This window comes from Lissotriton vulgaris, chromosome 2_1, assembly GCF_964263255.1.
Source record: "Lissotriton vulgaris chromosome 2_1, aLisVul1.2, whole genome shotgun sequence".
Classification (NCBI taxonomy): domain Eukaryota; kingdom Metazoa; phylum Chordata; class Amphibia; order Caudata; family Salamandridae; genus Lissotriton; species Lissotriton vulgaris.
In genome coordinates, this window is record NC_141687.1 from 833,631,551 (window position 1) to 833,653,031 (window position 21,481).

Genomic DNA, 21,481 nt, shown 5'->3' on the forward strand with positions numbered 1-21,481 from the left:
ATATTTCTCCAGGTATAATATGCAATTTCTGACAAATAGTCTTACTGTGCACTAAGACCGCCACCAGTCTTGGAGCTATAAAGGGTTTTGAAATAATCCAGAAAAGTGTCACGAATCTCAGGGGTGGAATAGACCGGCTGGCTTAAGAGGGTGCATATCTCAGTTATGTACGCTCTACTGTATGGTGGCCAGAGCATTTGTGCCAGCCCTCTACCAGTTTGTTCGCCCTCCCTGTACTGTCTAGCAGTGTGGTGTTTGCCCAAATGTAAGAGTTCTGTGGCTTCGCGGAATTTTACTAATAGAGCTAAACGCCAATTTTCGTCCTCAGCAGATACATTCTGGAGCAGTCCAGCATCCAATATTGATAAGTCTCGTTCAATGCGAGCCAGTGTGGTACGCAAGTCTTTCAGCACAACTGCGTTTTTTGCTATGCAGACCCCTCTGATATATGCTTTAAAGCCTTCCCAGAGGACCAGCCATGTATCCACCAATCCAGTATTTATGGCAAAATAATCTTCAATGGCCTCACGCACCTCAGCATTGAAGACCTCGTCTTGCAGCGCTCTGCTCGGGAACCTCCACTGCCGTTCGTAGCCACCAGTGTGAGGAGTGTCCAGTCTCAATACTACCGGAGAATGGTCAGAGTATGTCCGTGGCAGTGTCTCTATAGCCCGGAAGCAGCCAGCTATACCCGGAGAGACTAACAAATAACAAATAATCTATTCTGGCCCAGATGTTATGTTATCCAGAATAGTGAGTGTAGGATGTGGTTACAGGATTGTGTTTTCGCGCTATGTCTATCAAGGGAAGATGCCGGCAAATATCTTGCAATGCACGTCGGGAGCTTGGTTTGGTGTCAGGAGATGTGGAGGTGCTGTCCAATGTAGGGTCTAATAATAAATTGAAGTCACCCCCCATAATAATCAGACTGGGTTCCAGTGTCAACAAGTGTGTATGAATGAAAAAAACTCTGGAATGTCTACATTTGGGCCATAGATGCCTATTACAGCAACAAAGTGACCAATTAATGTGCCTGTGACAATTAGGAACCGGCCCTCGCTGTCTTCTATCACCTTGCCAGGACTGGAAGGGATCCTTTAATGTATTAGGATGGCGACGCCTCTGGCATAGCTATAATAATTAGAGAACTATCTGTGTGCACCCCAGCTAGCTGCCATACGGGCTGTGTCAGTCTTTGATAAGTGCGTCTCCTGTAGGCAGGCAATATCAAAGTTATGTTGCAATAAATAATTAAGCTCTTGGCCTCTTTTGCTGGTAGGTATGGTTGAGGCCTCGCACGTTCCATGGCAACAGGGACAAACCAGAGGGTCGACCCCTGTTACCTAACTGAGCCATAGCGGGCATGTGTCAAGTAATATGCAAGCAAATCTATATATATATAAAAACAAAAGTATGTCTGTTTGTCCTTTATGCATTACTACACCATTCATCCGATCGCCATGCAACTTTGGGAAGTTGGTGAGTACACTCCCGCGAAGGTTTCTGGCAAAAAAAAAAAATTGTTAAATATCGGCCCCCGGCCCCCCAGGGCCCTTATAATCTTTCCAATACTGAACGTTTACAGTTTACGGTGCGACTCGCTTTCGCAATGACCATCAACAAAGCACAAGGACAATCGCTGCAAGTGTGTGGACTAGATTTGGAGAATCCGTGCTGCTCACATGGACAACTGTATGTGGCCAGCTCACGAGTCGGAAAACCTTCTGATTTATTCCTGTACGCACCAGACGGAAAAACAAAAAATACTGTGTATCCACAAGCACTCGAATAAATAAACTGAATTAAAACAACACTTTAAAATGTTTTCCAGTGTGGGACTGTGTCGCACCCCCTTCCCAGCTGGTCCATCAAGATGGCGGATGGGATAGTGCCTGGTCTTAGAGCCGGGAAGGGGCATTGTTGGACTCGAGCGTCAACTTTGGGACATGCCATCCTTTCTTCGACTTATGGACTATGTTTCGACAACTTCTGTTTGACCTTTGACAATCTTACGGTGGGGCTCTCTTTATCGGAGGGGATCAGCAAATTTGATCGACTGGGCCAAGGCTGAGACTGTTGTTTGAGGTTTCTCAATATTGATCTATTGGTAACGGGACTGCTTTATTTGGTTAACAGAGTCCGGGGCGGAATTTCTAGTTTCCTCTGATGTACTGTTTTATTGTGGTCTGCTTGATCGTGTTAGCATTGCGGGGGATTCTTCGTTAAGATGGGGGGGATTGTTCGGGAATGCGTATGACATAGCCCTCCTCCATTTCTCCTTTTTGGGCAGGGTTTTAGTCCCTTCTTTCTTTCCCTTTTCTTTTTTCCCTTTGTTCTTCTATATTTCGGGTTCATTTACGGGGCGACAGGCACGCTGCTAGGGGGGTAGGCCGTAGTCATCTGCAGGGGTGCAGGGTGGGGGTTGGAGGGGGGGAATCTTGTTTTTACTATTTGTTTCTATGGCCTTTTTTTCTTCTTATCTTTCTTCGCCTTTTCTTTTGTTTCTTCTTTTTCGGGTCAGCGTAGTGGGTCTATTCTGTTGTCAATTGTTGACTTTTTATCTGTGCCTATACTTTCACAGTACTTCAGTACCTTCGGGCGGGCGCTCCACTGGTGCGAACATTAATTGTATGCTTGTTTATCCTGAATCGTATGCCTCAGCGCCACTGTTTTTAATGATATCGAACTAACTGTGGGCCTCCTACTGTTTTGCCCTCCCTTTATGCACCTTTGTGATATTGTATGGCACCAAATCCTTCTATCTTTATATTATAAAATGGAACCTTTATTATCCTGCTATTGGTATAGTATGCTATGCTGCCAGTTTTAATTGAAGTCGTGCTGTATTCGCCTCCCGGGAGGCCGAATCTGGTTCTAATTGCTTGGTTGAAATGATATTGACTAGCGGCCAGCCCTGGTGGTTGTAGGCCCATACTTGTAACTGGTTGAAGTATCAATAAAGGTTTTCCAAAAAAAATAAAAAATAAAAAAAATGTTTTCCATATTAAAATGAATAAGTTTCAATAAAAATGACACAATGTAAATTGAATGTTATCATAACAAGTTTTCTTAAATTTCCTTTTTTCTGAGATCGCAGCAACGCGCGACGGGTAAGCTAGTAGCCTACTAAACATTCGGCATTTGACAATAACCTGTTTGTGTAATCCTTGAAAATATGTAACCAATGCAAAGTTCCCCCCGCCACCCACCACCCAGCCTCACCCATTCCCAAGCAAGGCAATACCATGCCCAACGAATCAGCTTGTAGTGCCAGTGAACTTTACAAGTGTGTGCGAAACCCGTGGAAAGACACTGCCACGACTGGTGAAACAAAAACTAAAACAAGGTGTACAGCCTGACAACTGAGTTACAACAACACGGCTGAATGAGAAGCATTATCCAATAGAACTACATAATCAAAATGCAAGAGTAGGAATGCCTGTTTAGCCAGTTCCTGAGTTTGAAAAAAGTTCCATACTGGCCTCAGAGCCATTATGCGGAGAAGAAGGGCCCTTCCCAGTGATTGCGGAAGCATTGTTACTTTTCTAGTAAGTGTGACAATATTTTTGCGCTTCTGTCGGAATTTCAAAGATGCTAGATCTGCCCCCCACATCCACCTTAAGCCTGGCAGGGTAAAGCATGCCATATCTTAATCCCAAATTTTTAAGGGTGGCTTTTACCCCATTGAACTTGCGGCGTGCCTCCTGAACCATAACAATGAAATCTGGAAAGAAAGAGAGTTTAGAAACTTGCTAGTCGATGTCGCCCCGCTCTCGGGCTAGGCGCAAGATGGAATCCCCATCTCTAAAGTTCATAATCCTCACAATGATGGGTCTCGGTGGAAGGCCCGGATTAGGCCTAGGGCCCAAGTATCTGTGTGCCTGTTCCACGACAAATCCCGGAGTGAAGGCCTCCCTGCCAAAGAGATCAGACAGCAATTGTTCCACGAAGATATTCATTCGTCTTATAGCAGCCGTTTCCAGAATGCCCAAAATACGCACGTTATTGCACCGACTGCACGCTTCTAAGTCCTCATTTTTAATTGCAACATTTTTCAGGATTCGTTCCACTCTGTCAAGTCGTTTCAGTGATTGCGCTGTACTGTCTTCAACGTTTGATACCCGTGCCTCCACCACGTCTGGGCGGCGGTCATGCGCCTGTACTTTGGCCCCCATGTCTGCCAAGCTTTTGTCCAGCGAATCAAATCTGCCGTCTAGAGCTTTGAACTCTGCCATTATCTCCTGAAGCATTGACGCAGACAGTGCCGGAAGGATATCCATTTCCTCTACCCCTTGGGCGCTGTCCGTCATGGCGGGTGCCTCTTCGGTGGTGTTGTCCGCTACTTTCCCAAAGGGCAGGGTCCTTCGTTTAGGATCCTTGCAGCCCATGGCGCACAGCGTGGAAGCTGTGCTGAGGTAAAGTGATCGCTGGGACTGGGCAGTGGACCAGGGAGGGGGGGTGGTGGTGTGGGGGGAGTCAGAGCCTATGTGGGCACAGAACAGGAGGAACGAAGCCAGTGGGCAAATCGGAGTCTGTGAGCGTGCATCAGTTCACCGCAATTTCAGCAAATCGGGAGTAAAACCATGGTCATGTGCGTTTCAGGTCTCAGTATGGCCTCATACCGCCAGGCCAACATCCAGCAGGAGTTAAAGCTGGGCGTAAGAGTAGGGTTTTGTATTGTATCAGGCTTAGTGTGGGACTGCAGGTGCCAGGAGCAAAAGGAGCTCGACCCAGCGTGCCAAGGGGCATCTGTCGCAGGCTCGCAATAAGTTGCTCGTCCCCCACGTTTCTGTCCGCCCTGCCCCCATGCCAACAACCCCCACAAATGGAGCATTGTGAGGCCCGGGGGGGATGCAAGAACAGCCCCCTATAGTAAAGGCTAGGGCACCGCAGGCTGGTGAGTCGATGCGCACTGGGTGCGGAAACTGCTGGCTGTATATGACTCCCCCCCTGGCACAATGGGGTCTCTTGAACAATAGCGTCTATGCAGAGCGGGGCCTGGCGGGCGGCAGGGACCGGAGTCACTAGTCCCCAGCAGCCTGGAGTGGCAAGCAGGCTTCATATGGGGGGAGGGAGGAGGGTCGCACCGCTGCATGACCAGCCCCAGGGAAACTGGTCCGCCAATCTAAGCAGGCTGCCCCACTACAACTGCTGCACCCCCTCGCACCCGCTAGATGCAGTGAGTTGTGAGGCCAGGAGACCGCCGGGCCCTGTTCCCAGCATGGTCTCCTCTTCGAGGTGGAAATGTATAGTGCAGGACGGGTGCCGATGCAGCTAGCGCCGGGTGATCTTATGAGGTGCAGCAGGAGGAACCACCCAAATCCGCCAATCAGCAAATGCTGCTGGCCCGACCCCCCGCAGCTAACGGCCCCCGCTCACCTCCATTCTCGTCTGGTCTCCATGCATCTTGTGGTGTCAGCAGGGCCCCAGGCAGTGTGTCTCCTCCTCCCGAGGCCGATAATCACCGCCACCAAAACTGTTGTGTTCCAGTCTTTCTGGCCTCAGGTGTGCATCGTCACAGTCATGTGACCTAGTTAAATAAATAAGGTCTACGCACGCACGCACACCAGTTGGCGACGGCATGGAGACCAATACACACCTTAACAGCAGTCCGTGCCATTAATTATAGGCCCCAGCTTTGCTCCTCACACTCCGGTGTCGTCTGTGGCCCCGACGACACAACAGAAACCAAGGACTGGATCACCCCCAGGGCTCCAAATCAGGACCGCCAGATGCCAGATCTCTTCCCACAGCCACGGATGTCATATGTTGTGAAGCTACATCGGGGTGTAGGAGGGATAATGCCGCAAACGTTGTATTGGCCAATGGAGCTTCATTAGCAAGCGGCCATTTTAGACGCTTACGTGGCCACGCCCCCCCCTGATCACTACCGTCAAGGCCTCCCACTCCACTGCTCTTAAGGACTCCAAGCCCCAATACACTTCAAAGAATCTAGAGCGCTCTTCTTCTACCGTGGCAGCAAAGGGTGGGTCAGTGAGTGCCTCAGCCCGCAGCCTCCATGTGGGGATTTCCGATTTGGGCCTCTATGGTACCCATGATTACAATCATTGGAGAGTGATCCAAGATATACCTCGGAAGATATGCTATTTCCCCCACCATAGGGACCAGGTCCACTGATAAAAAACACTGGTCCAGTCAACTAAATGTATTAGTTGCTGGCGTATGACAGGAGAAGACTCTTCGGTCTGGGTACCTCATCCTCCATACATCCCACAACAGCAATCCATCCAGAGTATCTCTAAGGGCCTCTGTCATCCCCGGTTTAGTGTTCTGTCCAGGCAGGCTCACGGTCCAAAGGCCTCTCCATTACAAAATTAACATCCCCCATCATGATCACCCCTAGATATGAAGTCGCTGCAGCCACTAGGTCAGGGAAGAAACTTATGAGTTAGGAGCATATACATTAATCAGACAAATCTCTTGGCCATCAAACCTGAAATGTAGAATCACGTAACATCCCTCAAGGTCAACTACATGATGTAAGTGTTGAAAGGGGACCCCTGGGGCCACCCAGATGAGGGCCAGAGTGCAAATCCTAAATATGAAGTGGCGTACAACTGCCCTCTCCATCTGCGTCTTATATAAGATAGTGTATCACCCCAGACATGAGTTTCTTGGAGGCATGTGATAGATATTCTATACCTTTTAGGTAGGCATACACTTGCCTCCACTTTTTGAGCATTGCCGTACTTCGCACATTCTAGTTAAGCAACTTCATCATGGGGGATAGCATGGTGCTTTGCCATTGGTACTATCTGTAGGTTCCCACTTTTCCTCCCTCCACAGCAATGGACCAAATATCAATAGACTATATCCCAGACACGGAACCCCTAAACCCCACCTAAACCTTTGTATTACAGACATAACTGGTTGAACCCCTAATTCCTCCCCCCACCCTCTGGGCAGTGACCCGAGTCCATCCCTCCCACTACAATGGGGAGCTAGCATCTGAATCTCCCGCCCTATTCCCACCCTCTCCAATTCCCCAAGAAAGATGACTATCCACTGCATCATTAGCAATAGTTGCATGATATGTATTCCCAGATTTCTCAATGTGCAGTAGCCAAGCCCCTTTAAAGAACTGCATTGCGAGTGGCAGAGCACTTGATGGGGTATGAGGTCAAAGCCTCTAGCTCCCCGGACGGGACCCAGCCTCTGGCGGGGTTCTCCCTGGTCACAGGGGGTCAATACTCTACCGTCCCCCACTTAAAACACATTTGAAGTGAGTCCCCAATAAGTAATTATCTGAGCATTCTGGTAGGTGTCCGTGCGTCTCTTTTCAACTAACATTATCTCGGGAAGCATTAGAGTAAGGTACTATATCCATTGACGCCATATCAGAGTCAGACAACACCTCTGCCAATTGTAGGGTGTCGTCTGCACACACCTCAACACGTCTAGAATTGCCAGCGTCTTTTTGCTGAGCCCCCCCCCCCCCCGCCCAGGTGGTCGATTTTGTCTCGTAGTAGGATCTGATGGTCCTGGTACCTTTGTTGATCTAGATTGTGAGTTCCGGTAGGTGCCAGGCTCCCCCATAGCCTCCATCCAGTCAGATGCCTCTGCTGTGTAAAACAAGAACAGAGCTTTGCCTTTATGTACAATCCAAAGTTTGGCTGGAAAGAGAAAGTTTTACTTTATCCCTGAATCCCGTAATCACCTCTTGACCGCCAAAAAGGTGCTCAGTTGGTCTTGCACCCGCTATGCATAATCAGGGTAAATGGTGATCGGGTGACTGTCAAAAAGCAGGCAGTCCCTTGTGCAGGTGGCTTGCAGGATCACATCCCGATCCCGGTAATGAAAGAACTGGGCAATGATGGCTCTGGGTGGGGCCCCAGGCCACGGTAGAGGGACCAGAGCTCTATGGGGCCTTTCAATATTAATGAACTCGGACATTCTCCCAGGCGCAAGGACCTTCATAATCAAGTTCTCCAGAAACAGCTCGACAGAGGGACCCTCCGCACGCTCCGGAAACCCCACGAACCGCAGGTTATTCCTTCCTGATCGACCTTCCTGATCTTCAACCCGGTTATCGAGTTTAGTTGTCTTTTTCTGCAGGTCCATGACCATTTCCCTGAGGGACTTAACTTTCAACTGGAGGGCTTCTACATGTTGTTGTCGTACTGACTCTATCAGAGACCTTGCGCAAGTCACAGCGCAGGCGGTTGACATCAATGGCTACCTCATCTATTCTGTTCACTATGTTATCTCTGGTAGACTGGATTGCTGCCACGACATCTGTTAATGAAGGGTCTTCTTAGGACTACGTTCAAAGCCTCCTTAACGTTGTCGCCCCGCGGGTCTCGTAGTTCTGATACCTGGGGCAAGGGCTGTACATAGCTCAGGATCTTGTTGGACTGCGCTTGGTTGGATTTTTCTTTCACCATGTTGGCCCGGCCCTCTCCCTGCATCACCAAAAGCTGAACAATCTTAACAACACCTTGAGGCGCCGGTGCCTAGTTCGACTCTGATTACCTTGCATGGTGGGGAGCCACCCAGGATATAGAATGACTCCTGTGGGGCCCGATCAATCAGGTATACTCCACCCGACTTATGCTCAGCCAATTGTCTCTTGTGATAACCTTGCCTCTGCGCCCTAGCACGGGTGTTGACTGCCCAGTGGTAAAAGAACTAACATCTGGGGTGTATCTCCCGGCAGTTCAAGAGGCGATACATAGTGGTGGTGAATTCCCGGTTGCGAGAGAAGTACATCAACAGTCGAGGTATACAAGTCTGTTATTCCCCGGGTCTCAGTTCACCCAACAGCAGCTCTGGGGTGTCCTTGGGTGTTTATGCCACACTGAGGAGCCCACTGTTACTGTATAGCCGGACTGGTTCTAGCTTTTATGCCATCAATAGGCCTCTGTCATTCACTGGGTTCCCACCAGCTCCAGGCTCATCTCAGGTATCCCTTGGGGCCAGAAGGAGCACAGATTTGCAGCCAGCCATGCCTGGGGTCTGCTTCAACCATCAGAAGTCTCCCGGCCAGCAGGGCTCAGCTTAATTCAGAGGGGCAAATCGATGGGTCATCCGGGGGCCCGTTCCTGCACAGTGTCTCACCCCCTGTTTCCGCTGCACAGTTTGCTAAGCCACCTTAGTCTACGGCGGGTCCCATCGCTTCAGCCAATGATGTTAGCCCAATCTCCAGGCCATTCCATTAGCAGCGAGGCTGTGCCCCCTCCGAGGCCCGCAGATGGTGGGTCTCCGACCAGGGCAGTGTACTTCCCAGCCGGATGCAGGGCCAGACGCCACACAGTCCACCGCCACTACACCCGAAACAGAGGGCCGCCAACCACCGGTGTTCCACTTCGATCCGGAGCGCGGAGCCGTTTATGTCTGCCCAAGATGGCACCTCATCACCCTGATATTGGCGCGCTGTCATCTGTTCCACGGTAGCAGCGGTGTTGTTTCACAACTGTATATCACAGCGCCGGGCTGCGACAATGATCATGGCGTCGATGCTCAAACAGCACCGCAGGATATTAACCGATCTCCCTGTTTCCCAGTAGGAGCCCAGCAAAGCATGTCTTATTTGGCCACCTTGTCGGCCACGACCCTTACTCTGCCCTTTATTGGGTGTCTCCTGCTACATGCCCAACACAGCCGGTGAATTCCTGGCAAACCTAACTCTACCCAGCATCTCAGCTATTGAACAGGAAGACCTCGATCCCACCCATCTGCCTTTGTATCTGCCCATAGCAAATCTGGACATGGTCTTCAAAATACTAGGTAAGATACAACTATCTCCAGATACTTCCCAACATTATACACCACATTCAAAATGGATTTGTCTGCGGATGTAGCATGTCGTACTATCCAAGACTATTCAAAGTGATGGACCAGGCTGTAGTTCTCTCACTCAGCTGTCCATGATACTAGCCTTAGAGAGAGCATTGGATATGCTGTCCTGGGATTACCTTTTTAAAGTACTGGCCAAGGGTTGGCCCCCCTATTCCCCACACTCTTTGCCATTGCAATGGAGCCCTTGGCTATGCGCTTCCAATCAGCGGGTGCACAGTGGGAGATCCCACTGAGATGAACAAGCCATGCGGTATCGCTTTACGCTGATGACCTGCTGCTCTATCTTCGAAACATGAGGTAGAGCACTAATGCACTATGCACTATGCAACCCTTTAAGATTTTGAGGAAGCAGAGGGCCTACAAATAAACTGCACAAATTTCAGTGTCTTCCCACTGTGCTGAGATGCACCACCACAGGAGCTGAGACTAGGAGGCGACACATTGTCCTGGGCAGGGGAATCGGTTTGTTACTTAGGTATCCAACTGTACCATTCACAGCTCAATTCATTATTTCATTACTAACCTAACCAATGTAACTCATGAGAATAGATCATTGGCAGCACCAGAATTATGGGAGTGTGTAGGATCCTATGTGAGTTAGTAAGGTAGGAACTTTAGTAAAGTAGGTGAATGGTTAGGAAATATTGGTGGTGATGTTCTAACCAGGATAGTAATTGTGCAATTGCTCTTATTAAAATGTTTAGAATATATAATTAGTAGATGCATTAATAATGCAAAAGGCTATAATAAGCTAAGAAAAAGGAAAATATCAAGAGGGGTTGAATTAGATCATTATAAAGTTTAGATGTATCAGCAATTGGAGCAGTTAGAGTGTACAATTGTTCAAGAAGATGAAGGTTTCGGCGATGAACTAATGGCTGAATAATACACTTTGTTAATGAGGTTTTCGTTATTATTAAAACATAATTAGCAGGGCTACGTTGTTAGTTTTTACTGATGTGCAATTTTAGGTGACAAATTATTTATGCAAAGTAGTAATTTTAATAATGCATACGACCATAACCGATGGATTAACGATTTTCTGCTTAAAATAATGTTAGAAGTGTAGAAGAATGATTAACAATGTAATACAATTATGCCACATTTTTGTGCTAGACAGCATTATTTTTACGTTGTATGCAGCTTGTGATATTTTGTGCGTCCGGCTCCTGCTCATTCCCCCCCAGGGGCGGGTTAGGCATGTGCAAGCTGTGCACCTGCACAGGGCCACCAAACCCCAGGAGCCACCACGCCAATATATATCCTTAATATAATAATCCTCTGAGGATGGATACATATTTGTGTGGCGGCCCCTGGCAGGAATTTGGCGGCCTCTGGCTCTGTTCCACTTCCAAACTCCCTGTCCCCCCCTCTTCACTGGCCTCCACGCTCCGCCCGGACCCCCTCTTCCGGGGCCCCCTACCTGCGCTTCCTGCCCTGGGCCGCCATGAGCCTAGAGCCGCCCCTGTCCCCCCTCACAATCAGTTACAAGCTGAAAGTTTGCTCTCCCTTGAGTTTCCACGGAATAAGGGGAGCAATGATATCAATGAACTATGTGTTAGAAAGCATGTATTGTGCAGGAATTTTCATTGTGTACCTAAAATATAATTGTGAAGGTTTCCGTTGCTAGTTCTGATGAAGGCTTGTAGAAGAACACAATTCTATGAGCTATTGTTAAGAGAATGTTTCATATTAAGTTGCACATCTCCGGAGCGCTGGTGCTGTGAAAGCAAGCAAAAGATTTAATTTACCTTAAGAAATGGGTTACTGTTAAGAACCTTTCAAATCTATGAAAAAAAATGATATTCCAATGTGACCTAACTATCCAATGTGACCTAACCAAGATCATGCCATACTGAGGTTGCAGTTTTACTAATTAATATGCATAAACTGTGTATAAAAAACCCTGGTTTTGAAGGATCGGGGCAACTTTTAAGTGTCCTCCTGAAAATGTCAGATTATTTTGAGATTTTCCTAATTTAGGATGCTGTCAGTACTCCTGAGTTTGATACTTAGGCCCCCATTAGGATGACGGGCGGACTTTGTCCGCCCATCATCCTACCGGTGAATGGGACCACCCGCCATAAGGATGGGGGTCCCGTTGTACATATTAGGATGCGCCCGCCACAGTGGCGGGCGCTTCCCGCATTTTTAGCATTGCGGCGGGCGTTGCTGAAAGCACCGCCCGCCGCAATGTTAAAAATGCATGTTAAGCATTTCAATGCACAACATGACAGGTACCGCGAGGTGCCTGTCATGCTGTGCAATGAAATGCCGGGAGGTACCTTAGGTACCCCCCATTTGCACCCCCCACCCCTCGGAGTCCCTGGGGGCCCGCAACGGGCCCCCGCAGGGGGACACTGCATGCCAATGCCGCCACGGAAAGGCTTTCACAAATGCCCATCATAATATGGCTGGCCGTGTCTAATAGACACCGCCACCATATAAACTCTTTTCCGCCCCGGCGGCAAGGCGACCGGGGCGGAAAAGCGGCGGACGGTCTTTCCGTCCGCTGCGGTACCCCCCGCCATGCTAATATGGTGGGGGGTCATTCAGGGTAGGATGGCGGGCGGATCGGCCCCGCCAGGCCGGCGGTGGGCCCCTTATAATTGCCTAATAGGATTTCTGTTGTAATGTATTATTCTGTATGCTAAGCCTTTATGCAGACTATGCAACTTTTTTTGTAATGCTCATTTTACTGATTCTGAATTAAACTTGTTGAACTTAATTTTGATCTAGACCTCAATTTGGTGTGGTCCCAGCAATTAATCATGGTTTACTCTGATCAGCTTGTGTGTTAAGAGGGAGGGTTGTATGTTGGTGTTAGATCAAAGAGAAGGTTTGTAGAGTTGAACCATCAAAGGTAAATCTTTAGGGTATTTACGACATTAGGGTTCCGAAGATTAATGGGTTTCAACTGCCACAATGGTTCACTGTTACATGTACTATATAGTCATTCCATTCATCTTGAATTCTGGGATGGTTCTTTAGGATCCCTCCTAAATCATACTCTTCTATATTTGCCTTGACATGGCAGCGGTTTGCAACCATATTTAGTGGTCGTACAGGTGATGCAAGTGAATCTGGTATTTCAGGTTTCTGGATCAGGATCGGGAGGAGGTTGCTGATTCTGAGGAAAACTGATTTAATAATCTTTCCTCATGTGATCAAGATAGAAGGCAAGGACCACTAGTAGCTGAAACATCGGGATAACTTGGTATGAATGCCCTGTATAATCTTCCAAATAATAATGATCATAATTGGGACTCCTGTACACTCACTGTGGATTTTCTTCTTTCAGACATAGATGACGGGTGTTGCCATAATCCACATCACCTTTACTGCTTAACTGCACCCATCAGCATCCTGCTCTCTTCCTATATTGATCCCTTGACCCCCAGCATTCCTTATCAATGTAATCCTCTCTGTCCCCAGTGTTGTGTTCCCCGTGTTCCTCTCTGTCATTTCTCAATTTGTTTTTCTCATAGCTGAGTTCTTTTAACTCAGCTATTTGACTACATTAAACAGTATAAAGTTAAGAAGAGAATAGATAGTGATCATAATTTGCTCTGATGGAGGGCTGTACTCCTGTAAAATTTTAAAACATTCCAATTCACTTGCCTCATGCCGGGGCTGAAAAGGTCTGTGATGATGGTACAAGGCCTTGCTGGGGACACGCTACTTCAGCCTAATAGACAGCTGTTCTACTTAAGAACATTTTACCATCCCAACTGTCATGTATCTGCCTGGATGCCGATGATATGAGTGCTCCCTGAATGTCAATCGAGTGGCTGCATAGTCTGTGGCCAAGGATGGTAAATCTAATATTATGAGGAACAGTGATGGATTAGTGTAAATTGTAAAAAGACAAGAGGAGATTTCCAACAACTGATAAAAGCTTGGCTAAGTTCCTTTAAATTATTTCAAAGAATTTATAAGTGAGAGCCACCCCCCCCCCCGCCCCCCAAAGACCAGGAGCTCAAGTCCCTCTTCATAAGAAAGAGCGCAGACCATTATCAACAGTGGCCATGTGATGTGCTTCACTGTCACTTTGTTCACAATGCAAGCCTGCTTAGACAGGGAAAGCATCCTTACTGAAAACCAAGGTGGATTTAGAGCAGGTCACTTGACCAAACATTCAACTTCCTATACATTATCCTCAAGTATCACACAAAAACAAAACAACCAATTCACATTTTTACGTAAAAAAATACTTTTGGCCTAATTTGTGGGTTGGTGATCAGGTGGAACGCCATAAACCGGTGGTCATCTGACCCTTCCAAGCAAGGTTTCTCACAACCCATTTAGCGATGGAGGGACCATTGGGTAACGATGGAAAACCATGACTCGGAAGTCCACATGCCACCTTGCACTGCTTATGTCAAATCAGAATAATACGTTTACAATAATAATTCATGAAAATTAAGAAAAGCCATCATTATATAATCAATACAGTATAGAATAAAAATCTGCAACCAATGGTTATTCTATACTACACAAGGAGCACAAGCTGCAAGATAGGCATTACCCAGCCTTGAACAAAAACATAAAACACTTATTAGTCACGGGGTAAATGTATTTCATAGTAAAATATAGCTATAAATTCATCATCAGTGCAGCATCCTTGAGGCATTAACCTGGCCATCTTCAAAAGTAGTCAGGATTCAAAAATAAAAAGCATGGTGGAAAAGGACAAGACAATTTAGCATGGCGACGACATGCAAGGCGAAAACCACTTGCACATTGGGAGGTTTTTTTGTTTTGGAGAAAACAAACTCCTGTTTTCTGAGTTTGTTCTCTCTATATGAAAAAGTATGTCAGGCGGACACTTTACAGTATGGAGTTGCACAGCAAACATTCAGTGCTGCGAAGGGAGCCACCCCAGGCACTCCTCTATAAGGGCCAGGCAGATAGGGAGTTTAAGAATAGGACAGCATTCAGTGCTGCGAAGGGAGCCGCCCCAGGCCAGGCATTTGGAGGAATCTTTAACTAAGGCAGGCGGTCTTCAGTCTTTCTTGCGGGTCGGTGGGTTATGACATTCTTTGTGACCTTGGGCTAGGAGTTAGGTTCCAGATAAAATAGGATGAGCTTTGAAACATGCATACGCAAAGCAATCGAGGCACTCAATGCTACTGCATCAATTAGAACCAGACAGAGCAAGCCAAAAGGTGACCTTTTCAAAGAAGTACTGTTCAAGAGGCCTGAAACAAGGGGTATTCTTGGCCACACCTCTACACACAGGATGGCAAGCCGACGACCAGATGACTCATTTACGGCTGAGAAACTGGTCTGGAGAAACAACTGTATTCAAGCGGGAGATACCGAAACGAGAACAACCTGGAATAAAACACGGCAAAATCTAAGACTATCCGAGGTGCCCTGGTAAAGATCTTCTGTCAGTGAGGTAGTCTGGTGAGCTGCCTCAAGGATGAGCCATAGTGTCTTTAATTGTATTCTTTTTTCAATGGGAAGCCTTGAAGCAGTATGAGTGATGCAGTCTGCGTGGCAGACTGCTCCTTAGCCCAACGCGTAGGTGGATGACGCTACTTACTGCCCTTTTCACATAAATGGGGCACTCATAGTTCAGAAACTCCACATGCTATGCCGGGGCTCTGGCAGACAATGCCAGTCACTTCCACTTGGTGGGAAGGACCCTTTTTGGAACTCTAACCTCTCCCGTTCTAATCCATTTACTTGGGCAAAAATACACTTGAGGGATAACACTGACCATAGTAATGTTGCAATGTGAAACACACAATAACCCAATCATGTCCAAGCTGATGTCACTGTAAAGGAGCATACGCTTCATGTGCAATGGCAGAGGTGAAAAGGTCTGGATAGACACTCACTATGTGATAGTACCAGTAATGTGACAATAAGAGAATAGGTGCAGTCTGCCTAACACCATCCATGAGTTTTTGTCACATTCCTCTCTTCCAGCCTACACAAAGTTCACTTACCCTCAGGAGAATGGCTCATCTCAGGAGACTGTGGAGGATTCAGAGCCCAATGAAGGTTCCTCCGGAACTCCTGCTGATCCTCTGTGTGAATGAGCTCAAACACGCTCTGATGGATAACATCTGTCTGCATGGAAAGAATATTAGTGCATGAGCGCAATAATTTGCACAATGAAACTGGTGGGAGCAGTAAAACAACGTAAATGAAGCCTGCAGAAGCTGATACTTTCCACCAAGCAGTTAGTGAGTAGATACAGTTCCTTCATTGTGCATACATGATGTGCCACCATGACAAGGCGTGAAAAAAGAACTGCATCAGGATTGAACTCATCTTAAAGGAATGATTATCCATTTCACAAAACCTGGCTTCAAAATATATATTTTTGCCCTACTTGTGCCTTAATGAATATCAGGAGTCGAAACTATTGTAACTATTTAGGATTATGACCAGTTCACTATCAAAGATGTGCCTCAGTGGGTGGAGATTGCCGTCGATTTCACATGAGGACCCCAAAAAGATACATACCGTACCTCTAATTTTTCAGTCTTAAGATGAGAAGGGTAGCTGATTTTAACAATTATCAATGATCATACCAATGGATGGAGCTGCCAGATGTAAACATTTCAATGGATGCCTATAAAGGGACATAAGTGGCACACTGTAGCATCAAAGTGTATTAAATTTGTCACTCAAACAGCCCTTTATTTCACAATCTAAAACAGTCCTTGATACACAATGTAGGAAGCTTGCATTATATGTAGTCTACCAAAATGAGATACACTATGTAGGAAGTCTAGACGGATTCCATCTGGGTAAAGATAAGGGAGGCTGCAACTAATGGAGAATTGAGACAATTTTGGTCCCTTATAGGTGAAGGGTGTGGAACGAGAACTTTTCCGCTACCTATCCCTATCGAGGAACATATATGGAGGGATTTTGTCTCAAACCTCTATGCTAGCAACCTCCCAGTCTCTCCCCAAGTTCGGTTTTTAGACATTAGTCAACCGATAGAGTCTTTCTCAGAAAAAGATATAGAACTCGCCATTGGGGAAATGAGGCGCTCAGGAGCCATGGGTCCCGATGAAGTCCCAATTAACGTATTAAAGCAGAATAGGGTCAAATGGAGCAAGCTTTTATGCCCTATCTTTAATTCCTGCATATTAAGTGGAAAGGTCCTTCCTTCCTGGAAGGGAAGTATCCTGGTCCCATTGTACAAAAAGGGTGATCGTCTTCTCCCCCAGAATTATCGCCAGATCGCATTGCTGGATGCAATCGGCAAAGTTTTTACTAGATGCCTGCTCAAAAGGATAAATGCTTGGGTTGAATCTGCAAATATCCTTCCACTTGAACAGACAGGCTTTAGGAAAAACCACGGGACCTTGGATAATTTAACGGCCCTCCAGGTAATAGTTGATAAGTACATAAGAGCGAGGAAGGGGAGAGTCTATGTGGCTTTCATAGATTTCTCCACGGCCTTTGATAAGGTCGACCGTCAGGTATTATGGAGAAAGCTACACATCTTAGGAATGCCACATAGCCTCTTACGCTTGGTCCAAGATCTGCATGATGATACATGGTGCAAGGTCCTGTTGGGAGGGGAAAGAGGTCTTTCTCGGCTCATTCCATCTGCAAATGGCCTCAAACAGGGCTGCCTACTAGCGCCCCTCCTATTTTCCCTTTATGTCAGTGACCTTCCCCTTACTTTATCAACATGTGTAGGAATTGCCCCACGCCTAGGTGAAAGACACATTCCTTGCTTAATGTATGCAGACAACATTTTAATATTAGACCTCTCCCCTAAGGGCCTTAATAACCGTCTGCATGCACTATACTCCTTCTCTGAAGAGCACTTTTTGAAAATAAATATTTCTAAAAGTAAGATAATGTGCTTGGAGGGACGAAACAAACTAAAACTGGACCACATTAGTTGGGAATTGGGAGGTCAGAAATTAGAAAGAGTAAAGTCGTACGTCTTTCTAGGTATGGTAGTTTCTAGTAACTTAAGTAACAAACTACACATAGAAAGCAGTTCCCGAAAAGCAAAATCACAGGGTAAAGGCCTAAGATCTTTATATAAATCAACAGGTCAGAGACACTTTGCTCATCTGTTGGAGGCCTTTCGGGCAAAAGTTCCCCCGACTCTGCTTTACGGGGTAGAATTAATTGACCTAGCAGAATGGGGCTTCTTAGACACAGTGGAGGGTTCCCTACTGAGAAATGTAATCTCGGTTAATAATAGCTGTAGCTCTGCAACCCTGCGTCTTGAACTTGGCCTTAGGAGTAGCTGGGCTCAGGGACTTGCAGGAGTGATTCGTTGGGTTTTTAGTCTGATTAAAGGAAAGCCATCTACTCTCAGATCTCTAATTACAAAAGAGTTGATGGGCCCCCTAAATGCTTACTCGATCCTAATAAAGAACTACAGGAAAGCTATCACTCTTTTAGAGTTGGAGGAAGCATCCATCTTAGAACTTTCCATGTCTCAATTGAAATCACAACTAAAACAAGCTACATGGAAGCTAAGTTATGAGAGGGATCGGAAATTAATAACACAAAAAAAGGGGGTCACACAAGTGGCTGATTCCTATTTGATCAGACAGATACAACCCTACCTGTCATGGAACATCCCGCACGGCTTACGCCGTTTTTGGCTGCTTCTCAGGCAGGACTTGCTCCCCCTGAATAAGTTGTTGGCCAAATGGTACGGAATATCCAACGTATGTAATTTCTGTAACCTAGCAACTCAAGACTCCAAACATGCCCTGCTAGTTTGTCCTGCATTATTGAATTACCGACGCCTCTGGATAAAACCGGCTTGTATTCAGTTTGGTATTTCTTCTGCAACAGCTTTGTTGGATGCTATTCTCAGCCCTCCAAATGGAATTTTTTGTAACAAAATTTTTAATTTTTTTAAATGTTTCTTGGAACTTTATTAGTAGGATGGTAAATTGTTTTTGTATAATTTCTGTCTGTATGAGTTGTTTTATATGGTTAAAATTTTATACTGTGTTTTGTAATTGTATAATATGTGGATCTCCACGGAGTTCCAAAAACATATTCAATAAAATAATACCAGTCTACCAGAAAAAAAAAAAAAAAAAAAAAAAGTCTAGACGACCCTTATTGGCTTACAAAGCTTAAATTAATAATCCCAAATGTCTCTTTGTGGTAGTTTGGGCAAGCAGTTTAAACTTATCAGAGAGTAGTGTTACACATTTGATGTACACACAGAGTCAATAAACAAGACACACACTTAAGAAGAAACTTGAGACCAATTTAGAGAAATAACACATTTTTTATATAATGTTAGACACCAAGATTATTGGAATCAGGGAAGTAGGTACTTTAGACGTTATCAATTTTTACAGTAAAAATAGTAGTAAATGACAGCTGTCAGATTTGAGGCATGAGCCTCGAGCGTGGTAATTTTATCCTATGGGAGAAACATTCACTGCATAGATGCACTTACAGATGACTTACATCATTTTTGTTCTGGACTTACAGTAAATAGAGTCCAAAGTCCAAGAAAGCACCAGCAGCTCAAGTTGACTTGCCCTGCGTTGTTCGCGTGCAGATGTGCTTTATGCAGTGGTAGCCTCAAACGCTACATGCTAAAATCAATTGGGAAAAGTACCTGTAAGAAAAAGGCTGCAAGTGTGGATTGGGGGACCAGTTCAGTAGAACCCAAGGTAGGGCTCGGCTCTTGGGGGTCTCAGGAACACAGAATCACCATTGGTTAACTGGAGCTGGGCTGAGGAGCTCAGGTGCAGAGGTGTTCTGTGTGGCGGGTCGGTGAGTTAGAGGCTCCTCACACGGTTCTTGGTGTAGCTGCAGAAAAGGGAAAAGAAACACAGCAGGGACACCCTCCGTGTGAAGCTGGACTTTCTTGAACTCCTTTGATGTGCAGGGGAGTTTTGGTAGCAGTGGTAATTCAAATGAACACACACAAGACTTGGTGCTTGCAACCGGCTCCGATACCCCGGGTATTAGTTCTGGGCAGCTCCTGGACGTCCTGGCGTCTCCAAAATTGGCAGGGGGATGAATCTGACCTCCTACAGCAACGAAGACCTCTTTCTGGTGTTCTGATGTCTTGGTGAGCCCACAGATCGAGAGAACAGTGTACGAGGCAGATAAGGTCCGTGCCTACTGTTGCAGAGAAGTGGCTCCTCCACTCCAAGGGAAATGTTGCTGGGTAGATTTAGTGCTGGAAAGACCTCCAAGGGGTTTGGGGAGGCTGTTCACCTTCTGGACAAGTCGTTTCAGTGACTGTCGAGAGAGCAGGAGCCAGGTAAAGTTTTGCGCCAAGTTAGGTGCTGGTCCACAGTTCTCACGTCTTCAGCTCTTCTTTGTCCTTCTTCTGTCAGGCAGATTAATCTGAGTTCCTGGTGCCAGCGGTGCACCCAAATACTAAATTTAGGCACATTAAAGGGAGTGAAAGGTAGTAGCCAATGGACTACTTACCCCTGGGATCACTACAGCCCATAAATTACTACTTTCTATGGGAGTGGGCATAACCCTGTACAAGAGTTCCTAATTCTACCAAAAAACAAGATGGTGCAACATACCTACTGCATAGCTACTTTCCCACCTGTCCTGGTGCCAAATGCACCTCAGGGCAGGGGGTGGCATCTCCCAGGTCTGTGGAAGCCAGGGTCACATACCAAAGGCAGCAGTGGCTTTGAAGCACCTAGCCTTGATATGCTAAATCACTAGCCATCCTGCTGGAAGAGGTGTGAACAGCTTCGTCAAGAACTTGCATTGTTTATGGCCTCAGAGAGCGTCACTTCTCACCTGCAGGGGGTCGGAAACTTGCCTGTGGTGGCAAGAAGGACGATAAGAGTCAGCCACCGCACTGGATACTGGTAGGTTTTTGATGGACACCTCTAATGTGTGTTCTGGGGGCATGTCATAATAAATCTAGTACTGGCAACAGTACAGACTTATTAAGACAAAGTGTTTGATACCAAACACCATATGTTTCAGTAAAGCTCCAACTGCGCCGACACTCTTGCACCCCTCAAGAAGAAACCAGGCAAGTAACACTCCAAGAAAGCCAGCTGGTTCGCCCTCCACGAGTCCAGAGCACCTCCAGACGACTCGAGAAAAGATGAAGGAACACCAAAACCTGGAAACCCATGCAACCTTCAAATCCGCTGTCAACGCACACCACCTTACCCTCAAAACCACAAAGAAAACGGCCTTCCAAGACAGAATCAATGCCAAACCACACAACAGCAAAGAACTCTTCGCCATTGTCAAGGAGTTTGCCAGGTCAAACAGCGAGACCACAGATGCCCCACCCTCCCAAGACCTCTGCAACAATCTCAGCACCTTCTTCCACCACAGGATCAGGCAGATCTATGACAACTTTGACACACAAGACCAAGCCACTACGCCCCACACCACCGAACGCAAGCATGCCACACCCTAACAGAGCGGCCTCAACTGGACTCCACTCACCACAGACGACACACTCAAGACTATGAAGAGCATCCACTTAGGAGCCCCATCAGATCCCTGCCCGCACCACATCTTCCATAGAGCAACTACCTCCATCTCTCCCCAACTTTGCCACATGATCAACTGCTTCATCGAAACTCCCACCTTCCCCGATGACTGGAAACACACCGAGATCAACCCCCTGCTGAAGAAACTGTCCACCAACCGGACAGACCTCAAGAACTTCAGGCCCATCCCCCTATGTCCC

At 46.7% G+C, this 21,481-nt stretch overlaps 1 protein-coding gene across 1 annotated transcript in view; it reads right to left on the minus strand.

The window, feature by feature from the left end:
- Positions 1-21,481, minus strand: part of LOC147731244 (aryl hydrocarbon receptor-like) — a 932,672-nt gene that overhangs the window by 406,600 nt on the left and 504,591 nt on the right. The window contains exon 4 of the mRNA XM_086954170.1: positions 15,780-15,903. Within this exon, the coding sequence (XP_086810296.1) occupies positions 15,780-15,903 (124 nt within the window). The remainder of the gene's footprint in view (positions 1-15,779; positions 15,904-21,481) is intronic.